Source organism: Castor canadensis, chromosome 13 (assembly GCF_047511655.1).
Source record: "Castor canadensis chromosome 13, mCasCan1.hap1v2, whole genome shotgun sequence".
Lineage (NCBI taxonomy): Eukaryota > Metazoa > Chordata > Mammalia > Rodentia > Castoridae > Castor > Castor canadensis.
In genome coordinates this window covers 37,169,245-37,179,699 of record NC_133398.1, presented here as the reverse complement: position 1 = coordinate 37,179,699, position 10,455 = coordinate 37,169,245, and the positions used below count along the sequence as shown (strand labels likewise).

Sequence of the window (10,455 nt, the reverse complement as noted above, 5' to 3'; positions counted from 1 at the left end):
TATGTATCTAACACTGCGTGTGCTATTCTCCAAAGCTTAATGCAAACTAAGGTAAAGAACTCTGAATTCAAAGAATTCATGTCTAGGTAGCTCACACCTGTAATCCTAGCTACTTGGGAGGCTGAGAGCAGAAGGATGGTGGTTTGAGGCCATCAAGGCAAATAGTTCAGGAGACCTCCATCTCCAAAATAACCAAAGCAAAAGGGTTAGAATTTTGGTTCAAGCAGCAGAGCGCCTGCTTTGCAAGCGTGAAGCCCTAAGTTCAAGCCCTAAGTTCAAGTCCCAGGTCTCATGAAAAAGAAAAAAGAATTCGTGCCTAAATTGAGGCAAGTGCTACAGATCCAAATGATGAAGGTCAAATGAAATGAGAAAGCACTTAGGCTATGAAGATTCACATAATTTCAGTGGTGCTCAACTTATGGGTTAACAATGTTTTTATTTTACAACAAATGCAATGCTTTAAAGAGTAGAAGGAAAGATGGCTGAGGAAAGTTCCCCACCTCCTTGTGCTGTAATGGTTTTCACATGGGTAAAAAAGAAGAGACAAAGAATAGAATAGGAAGTAGGGCAGAGGACACTGGCTCAAGTGTTGTAGAGTGCCTGCCTAGTGCACAGAAGGCCTTGAGTTCAAACCCTAGAACCACCAAAAAAAAAAAAAAAAGATAAAGTAAATAAAGAGGTTGGTGGAGTGGCTCAAGTGGTAGTGCGCCTGCCTAGCAAGCGTGAAGCTCTGAGTTCATATCCCAGGACCACCAAAAAAAAATAAAATTAAAAAAAACAAAAGTAAATAAAGAGAGGTGAGCTACTCATTAGCATTCTACTAGTAAGACTTATTTTACTCAAAATAATAGGAAACTTAAGATGGACACATAAAGACAAGAAACCATTAAAAAGTAGTTTAACATATACAATATGATTTCATCACATCTCTCATCAATTTTACTACTCTAAGGAACTCTAAAGAAATCCTCAGTTTGCAGAAAAAGGGAAGGTATAACCTCCAAAGAAATAACAGCATCACACTTTCCACAGAAACAAAGGATGCTACAAGTGCTGAGGGAAAATAATGCTGAATCAGGAATGTTACCCCATCAACCTTTTAATCTAGTGTGAAAGCAAAACCAAACACCTTACCAGATGAATAAAAACTTAAAAGTTTCTCACGTATTAGAAAATTTTGATTTTTATATGTATGCTTCCACACTCCCTTTCTCTTATTTGAACCAAATCTACGTGAGGTAAGAGTAATCCAGAAGCACAACAAAAAGCAATCTCAAGAATGGTAGTGCATCAAGTCTGCAAAGTAATACTTCCAAATTAGAGAAAGAAGTCAGAGGGCTCTACGAAAAAGGATCTACATAAAATCTATTAAAAAAAAAAAAAACCAGCCAAGTGCCAGGTTCACGCCTATAAACCTATATACTTGGAAGGCTGAGATCAGGAGGATTGTGGTTTGAGCTCAGGCAAAGCAAACAGTTTTCAAGACCCATATGTACAAAATAACCAGAGCAAAAACAGATTGGAAGTGTGGGTCAAGCGGTAGAGCAACTTCTTTGTAAACATGAAGTTCTCAGTTCAAATTCCAGTCCCACCAAAACAAACAAACAGTATGGGCTGGGTGTGGTGCTACACACTCCCTGCACTCAGGAGGCTGAGGCAGGATAGTGGGTTCTAGGCCACCCTGGGCTACAAGGCAAGACCCGTCTCCAGAAAAACCACCAAAGCAACAGTATGACTGTGAGCTAAGAAGTCATTAGTAAAATTTAAGCACCTGGCTTTAAGTTTTTATGACAAAAAAACTGCCATAAAAAATATAAAAGGCAATGAGAGTCTAAGTATATCAAAAAGAAAGGCAGCCAGGAACCAATGGCTCAGGCCTGTAATCTTTATTATTCAGAAGGCAGAGATCAGGAAGATCATGGTTCAAAATCAGCCCAGGCAAATACTTTTCGAGACCTATCTCGGAAAAAAAACCTCTTCACAAAAAAAGGGCTGGTGGAGTAAGTACCTTAAGGTGTAGGCCCTGAGTTCAAGCCCTAGCATGGCCAAAAAAAAGGCAAATTCATCTGGCTTTGTCATTTGAAGCATTCCTTCAGTGGAACAGGTAGTCAAGATTACATTTCTTTTTCCATGGGCCTAACATACCCTGCATTTTGCAACAAATTATATGGATATTCCTAACACTATGAAAAATGTTTATTGGTTTTTCAATAATTAAAATCAATCTAAGACAAGCCATGACAGATCACTGTTACAGTTACAGAATAGAACATAAGTACTGTAAACATTGATGAAATAACTCAAAAGACTTCTGTTGTGACAAAATCATAGGCTGTGAAAAAATCATGATATAAAGATCTAAAAATAACGGTTTACATATAACAAATATACTTTAAATGCACTGTTGAACTCTGGGGAAAAACAACAAAAAAAACAGAAATCAAGGATCCAGAAACAGGAAAACTGAAAACCAGGTTTGATGCTCTCAGAAAGGGCAGAAGATAGGAATGAAGTCAAAATTTCTAAGCAGTGCCACTAAAAAGGGAAAAACAGAAAGGCATTCCACTAGCATAGTCAACAAGAAAATGTTATCTGCTCTTTCTAGAATTTGAGTGGAGGAAGGATTTGAGAATTCAAACTCAGGTTCACTCCTCATACTAGGCTTGGGGTTCAAATTTTCATTACCCATGCTATCTGTGAACCTTTAAACTTAGAAATTAAATTTGGAGGGATACTCCTATTACCTAGGACAATGATTAAAAAATTTGTGCATGCCTCAAAAGCATCAGATTTCTAGCCCCATTTTCTAGTCTCTAATTCAGAAAGTCTGAAGGCCCCAAAACTGGCATTTCTAATGTGATCCCAGGTGATGCTTGATACTGATGTTACGGAACCAAACCTTGAGAAACACTGAACAGTGCCTTAAGAGAATAAGGGACTGTCTTAGAAAAAGCTCCTAATGATAAATTACCATTAAAGAAATTTTTATTCAGGAATGGGGGGGAGGGAATGATGAAGGGGGTGAATCCAACTATGACATATTGTAAGAACTTTTGTAAATGTCACAATATACCCCCCCAGTACAACAATAAAAAATATTAAATATGTATACATACATATATATATATATATATATATACATACCAGAAATATTTACATTTTGAATTCTTGGGGGGGGGGTTCTTTCTTTTCTGTCCTTGTTGATTCTATGCCAATGGGCTAATTTTTCAAAGTACCAGATGATGACAACTTCAAACAATAAGATATTGATTCAAATCAGGTACAATTACTGTCCCTGCTGGTACAAAACAGGGATCAAATGGAGAGAAGGCGGCAGGAAGGAAGGTAGGTTTTACACTTAGCATTAAGCATCAGATAAATGAAAGTAGGATTATACTTCTATTAACACTAACTCATTTTATAATCAAAGTATCATTATTAGAAGGGAAAACAAACATAGTGGCAGGAGTAAGAAAGCACTATGACTGTAGAAAAGCAAGTGAGAAGTCATTAAATGGTAAAGAAAAAGTCTTATATATATCACAGGTATATGTATATCAAGAAGTCTTGAGAACGGAACATGTGCCAAACTTTCCCCAAAATGGAAACCAGTTCCAAGTTCTACTAAGTTGATGACTAAAATGTGCCTCTGACTTCAGAACAGTTCCTTCCCAAAAGAGTAAGGAAGCTGCTTAAGTAGGAGGACAAAGTCCTTCAGTAACCTGGTTTTCTCTCCAGTCATTATTCAGACCTTTCACCTTAGAGTTATAAATAAGCACAGCATTATCTAAAGTCTCCAATTCTCCTTTAAAACTACTAGACTTTCTCAACAAGCCTCAGTGTTTTTTTTTTTTTTGGTGGTACTGGGTTTGAACTGAGGGCTTAATGCTTGCTAGACAGGCAACCTACCACGTAAGCCACTTCATCAGCCCTTCTGTGATGGATTTTTTTGAGATAAGGAGGTCTCAAGAACTATTTGTCCGGGGTGGCTTTGAACAGTGATCCTTCTGATCTTTGCCTCTCGAGTTATAGATGACATGAGCCACCATCACCCGGCCTGAACTATTTTAAACAAAACTTAAGGTCTGCCTGCGTTGTAAGCATGAAGCCCTGAGTTCAAACCCCAGTCCCATCCAAAAAAAAAAAGGAAAAACAAAACAAAACAAAACAAAACAAAAAAAACCCAAAACTTGAGATTGCTCATTCTACAACTAAGGAAAAATAGTTAATTGTACATGGCCAGAGACACGAAACTCTCACTGAATTTTATGCATCTTAAATAATAAATGTGAAAGCACTTAGAAAACCAACACATTCTAAACAAGCAGTAGGCTAGTAAGCAATAACCAAGTCAGATCCTTTTTTCTTTTGTAATGGAAGAACATTAACAGGAAAAAGTAGGAAATTGTATATTTGAATCAAAATATAGTTGTGAAATGATCTCTACACATTACCACGCTTGATTTTTTAACAAGCTGAAACAGTTTTTTAAAATAATAGTCTTCTCTTTCAAATACCTACTATATTTCTGTTTATAAATCTTCAAAATTTCAATTATTTAACTTAGCAAGTTTACAAAATACAAACCATCACATAAGCTGCCATTTAAAATAACACAATCATCTCTGAAATCAGCGTTTATACCAGACTTGAGATTCAAGATCACCACAATGTATACTTACTTTGTGAAAGCACATTACATCTTCAACCACCATCATTAAACTAGATGATAGTAAAGAAACTGCTACTTTTAAAATTTTTAGACAGGGTTGAAAGAGAGACACATGAGAGTTTTTTTGGGGAGTGATGAAATGGTTCTATTCTTGACTGTGTTGGTGGCTCTTTATCTGAAAATATAGACCTATACACTAAAAGACTGAGTTTTATTATATGTTGTTAATTAGACCTTAATTCAAAAATTTTTTAAAAACTGTATTATTTAATTTAAAACTAAAACAAAAAACACAGCAGGCACTTATATTCTAATTTTAAATAAGTTTATTTTCATAGGTACACAAATATGCCTGTATGTATACCTCTTCTGTGAATAATAAACATACAAAGCCATCACTTTTCTAAAAACATTAAAATACCAACTAGATACATATCAAAAAACACAGGCAGACACCAGTATTTCACACCTGTAATCCTGGGTAAAACTCAAGACCCTAACCCTATCTCAAAAATACCGAACACACACACACACACACACACACACACAAACCACACCACACCACAACACACCACACCACACACACACACACACACACACACACACACACACACACACACACGAGGCTGGCAGAGTAACTCAAATGGTAGAGCACCTGCCTAGTAAGTATTAGGCCCTGTGTTCAAATCCCAGTACCACTACCAAAAAAAAAAAAGAAACAATAGTTCATGGCAGTAGTGCTTATAATAGCAATAAACCAGGCAAAACAAGACAAAAAAAAAAAAAAAAACCTGCCCAAATGTCAATAAAAAAAAGGACTAGCAGTAAAATGAATCAATTACACAGCCACATGCATTAATATGACTGGATCTCAAAATGAAAAGTACACAAAGTATATCATTTACATTAAGTTCAGAAATGAGAAAAATTAAATAATAGAGTATTTGAGGCATATTTTAAGTAGCAAAACTATACAGAAATACAGAGGTTTACTAACCACAAATATGGAACAACAGATGTGTAATAAGATGCAATGCTATATAGGAGCTTCAAAAGTTACTGGTGGTAATTGATTTCTTAAGCTGGATGGTATCTGATTTCTAAACATGTACTTTATAACAGGCATATATTTCACAATGTTAAAAATAATACATGTAAAATTTTAAAGAAACATCAAAATGTTTACAGATAAAAAAGAAGTCTTGACTAGGCATAGTACAATATATAAAGCAAGCAAATAAAACAGGAACAAAGTACAGAAGTTTTTAATAAACAAAGAAAATGGAAAAAAAAAATGGAAAACAATGGATATGAATGGCAAAAAGAACTCAAAAAGAAGATGACCTTTTTGTTCAATGAGAAGACTGGTGGTCAGAAACAATAAGGATCCAAGAGATTAGCTCTTTCTCCTCCATGACTGCCCTACTTATGAGCCATACATCCAATCCCATGCTTACAAGTGAGGGGAAAAATAAAAAGGTTCCTTATCCTTAAGAAGGCTGCAGGGGAGTGCTCGGAGTTTTACCTAAGATAAGGAAATAGAGAGGGTGCTTTAGAAAAAAAAATGGAAGAGAGGGAGGGTAAGTAGTTTAAAATGGATTATTCTAAAAAGAAGGAAAAGTAGAGTTGTGGGGAAAGTCAAGGATAAGAAAGCCTAACACGTGAAGGGAACGGCCTTATGAGACCATGTAGATTTTTCTTTTCATGTGGTAACCAAGTTGGGACTTTTTGGTGTTACTGTTGATTTTGTTTGTTTGGTCTCACAATACATAGCTCAAGCTGGCCTGGAACTTGCTATGTAGTTGAAGCTGGTCTCAGACTCATGATTCTCCTGTTTCAACCTCCTAAAGGGTTAGAAACATGTGCTACCACACCTGGCTGAAGCCAAGTGTTTAAGGGTGAGAAATATAGCTGGAACTAACAAATTATACCTAATTTTGGTATGAGAACTATTAAGGTGTCATTATCTCAAATATCTACTTTGTCTCATGCAGAAGAAAATCCCTTGTCTTCCCTGTGAGAAAAGTGCGGGCCTTCTTTTAAAGTTAGAGGAAAGACTTGTTAAATTAATACTTGAGCAAAAATTTAACAATTCTACTTTTCACTTTTCAGCAAATTCAGGGATTGGAGGATGTAGCTCAGAAGTAAAATACATGCCTAGCATGAGTGGCACTGAGTTCAATGACAACATTAAAAAAAAGAACAGCATTTGGCAGCTATCTTCTAGGTTTAAATAAGGAGGATACAGAAAATGTAAAATAACAGTGTACTGGAGGCAGTACTAAAAGTATTTTTCCTTAACTACTGGGCATCAACTGAATATTGAGCTACTGCAGGCAAACCGATCCTACCATCAAAATGGCAGCCAATATGCCATTCTGTACAAACATGCCTCTTAATACACACTATTATATGTTAGGTATTTACATAATTTGCAGAAATAGTTGTTGATGTCTAAAGGCAGTATGGTATAGTAAACAAGATACAGCTAAATTTGTTCTGCCAATGTAACTTTTTGAAAGTCTATTTCCTCATCTAGAAGTAGATGTCTGGTTTATTGTGAGGATTAAAAACAAAAAGAAATAATACATGCAAAGCAGAGCACCTGGCATAAATTCCAACAAGGAATACCAGATTAAGAGTCCTAAATCACCTAAACAACTATCCCCAGAAATTTCACATGCCCAACTTAACGTGCCCTAAGCATTTCCTTTTTAAACCAGGCCCCAACTTGTCACTCCCACACAAACAGAAAACGAGCTGCCTCTATACAAAAGATCCAGCCATGGTTATCAACTATCTCAGTACCTCAGGCTGACCTATTTACAAACACAAGACTCAGCTGACAAGCCAATCATCCAAAACCAACTCAATAATTTGGTTTATTCTATGTTAATAGTAATACTGATTTTCATTACTAAGTATGGATTAAAAGTTTGGTAGTCAATGATTTATGTGAGTAGACCCCAGTAATCTTGTTAATAACCAAGTGATGGTTTTAACTTATTTATACCTTACTTTGTTTTCATTTTATATTAAAAAAAATTTAAATCACATTTTGCCTAAAGGTATGGCAAAAGACACAAAATTAAATAACCATGTTTTCTCTCAGAAATACATATTACTATATAACTCTGGGCACTGATCAAGTAAGTAGTGATGACTTTAAAAACTGTCTTACATACTTTCATTTTTCTTTCCTACATACCGCAAATATTCTCTATCTTCCACTTTCCTACAGAACTTGGCTTATTAGGATAAGTGACTAAGACCAAAAGACAGGGGAAAAATGGTCAAATAATTAGCTCAAGAGAAGTCAAACATTCTTCAGAAAAGCTGGCTGAAATTTATATTGAAGAAGTCCTCTAAAGAAGAATACTTATTCTCATATACAACAGAAAATAAGAAGAAGATATTGAGAATTATTTTAAGCCTTCCTAGAAATAACCTAGAATGTATCTGTGACTCTCAGTCCTGTGTAGGGAAAGGGTAAATATATAAGAACCTGGAAGAAAGCTTTGAAGTGAGCATCCTCTTGAACGGTAGTGTTCTGATCACTTGGGAGAAGAGGAAACAGGCTCTGAAGTCTCACCCTTTCACAAATCACCTTGTTAGGATGGCCAGGTAGAGGTGCTGAATTGGCCCCGGGAAATATCTGGGAAAAAGAGGGAGAAGAAAAGGATAGTTCATGGCTAGCGGCACCAATATGGAGAATCATGCCTATGAAAGACAGTCTGGATTTTCTAGTATTTGATGATTCTGTTAGCAGACTGGAAAGAAAAATTAACTTTAAACATGAAAACATAAGGATGGCAAAGGCTGTCTCCGGCAATAGATGTCTCTTACAAAAACATTCTGAGGCAAAACAATACAGCTCAGAAAACTAACTCCCCTGTGTTTTTCAAATACCTACTGGTATCTTTTCTGTAGGCATTAATTCTAAAATCCTAAAGGTCATATTCACATTAAGAAAACATGAAGTAAAAATCACCTAAGTATAGAATGATGAGTGTTTCCCTAGACTAAGATTGTCATTTGTTCTCATTGCACATTTACAATAATTTTTGGTTAAGCTTCTAAATGATTGTGTAGAAGATGAGAGACTGACAATATTTGTGGTAAAACTTCTGTAGCCATCATACATATGACTGTACACTGAAAGACATAAAGCAACCTATGTTTAACTGTGGACATCTTCACTCTACTCAAAAAAACCTAGCAACTTTCAGCACTTGGGATGCCAAGTCAGAATGGTTAAAAGTTCCAGGCAGACCTGTTAAACCCTGTCTCCTAAAAACAAAAACAAAAACTAGCAACCTTTCTAAGAACAAAGGACAAGATTATAAGCCCAAAAGTAAATGACTGTATCTTTTAAATACTTGACTTGATTTTGGGTTAATCTCCTTAAACTCATATAAATATACTTAATAGCATTTTAAAAATGAACATCATCAGTTCCACTATGTTGTGACAGTGAAATTCCTCTAGGGGGGGTTGAGGTTTATGAACTTGCTTGTCCCTACACTAAAAATTATGTATTCTGACACTGTCTTGTTTTTAGTTTCATTACCTCATTCATTCTCTTAGTCTTACATTTAAGTGTCCATAAAGTGACAGGCACTAAACCAAAAAGAAAGGCATGGTTTCCTACCTTCAAGAAGCATATGCTTTTTAAAAAAAACCAAAGTATATACCAATAAAAAAAAAAAAAGGAAATCATCATACAATATAAATGTGCTGATGACACTAAATACTATGCTCAGGTAATTGCAAGAGACAGCAATATAGTGAGGAAATGGCAAACCTTCAATATAGCTGGACAGTAATGAAGAAGCCTGTGAGAAAAGCAGAGACATCAGAAGTTGAATGCTAATTATATTAGCATTCAAGGTTCTTGATGTAAGAACCTTCTTTAGTCTTTTATAACTTTTTGTTTCTGGTTTGCTATGAGCCTGGTAAATGGATAATTATGTTCACTGGAAAGGGTAAAAATACTTCACAAGACTCTCCTTAGAGTAAAAGCAAAACACAAGGGGTCAGGAACTTTAGTTATTTGTTAATTTGCTACATGAAATGTTTTGGTGATAAGCTAAAGCTTATCTCTCTAGTACAAACATGAATGTCCTAATATCCTTTACCACCATGAAGAAGCATGCATTGCTGAATCAAGGAATATTTACTGAGTACCTCCCACAAGCCAAGAGTTATATGTAAAGAAAAAAGATGTAAAGATAAAACATGGCTCCTATCTTCAATGAGCATATTCTAATTAAAAAGCAAAACAGAACACATGTAAGCACTCGACTACTCGACTACAATATACTTAAATGCTGTGATACAGGCAAAAATTAGAGCACAGGTAGGAGCCCTAAGGGGAGTAAGAAAAGATTTCATCCAAAGAGATGTATTTCACATCCTTACCTCTTCACTCAATCTAAGGACTGCTGTTAAGACTTTACAAGCAATGATCTCTCTGAAAATGGTCTATTCCTTTAGGTACATTTAATAATCTTTTGGCAATCCTACTATGCTTTTAACTTGTATGGTAAGTAATTACTGTAGTGTATTTTAGTAAGGCCATTTGCCTTCCAAAGAGTCTTACAAATCACAGGTATAAGTAGGTGGCTAGGGTCAGGTTTACTCTCCTTCATTCTTTACTCCTTTGAAAATTTAAAATTTTGGTTACATACTAAAAAAAAAAAAACAAAACAAAAAACACCAAAAACTGGCAACCTGGCTCCTGTGGTTATAACTTAATAATTTTCAATAAATCCTCTCCTATT

At 35.5% G+C, this 10,455-nt stretch overlaps 1 protein-coding gene across 8 annotated transcripts in view; it reads right to left on the bottom strand.

Moving 5' to 3' along the window:
- Nucleotides 1-10,455, bottom strand: part of LOC109688069 (E3 ubiquitin-protein ligase RNF38) — a 120,175-nt gene that overhangs the window by 35,496 nt on the left and 74,224 nt on the right. For 2 of the 8 annotated variants that reach the window (XM_074051454.1, XM_074051457.1), the window contains one exon: nucleotides 8,178-8,327. The exons of 2 other annotated variants lie outside the window; for them this stretch is intronic. In XM_074051454.1, coding sequence (XP_073907555.1) covers nucleotides 8,178-8,327 — 150 coding nt within the window. The remainder of the gene's footprint in view (nucleotides 1-8,177; nucleotides 8,328-10,455) is intronic. 4 more of the 8 variants (XM_074051458.1, XM_074051460.1, XM_074051459.1 and 1 more) reach the window with 2 other exon arrangements.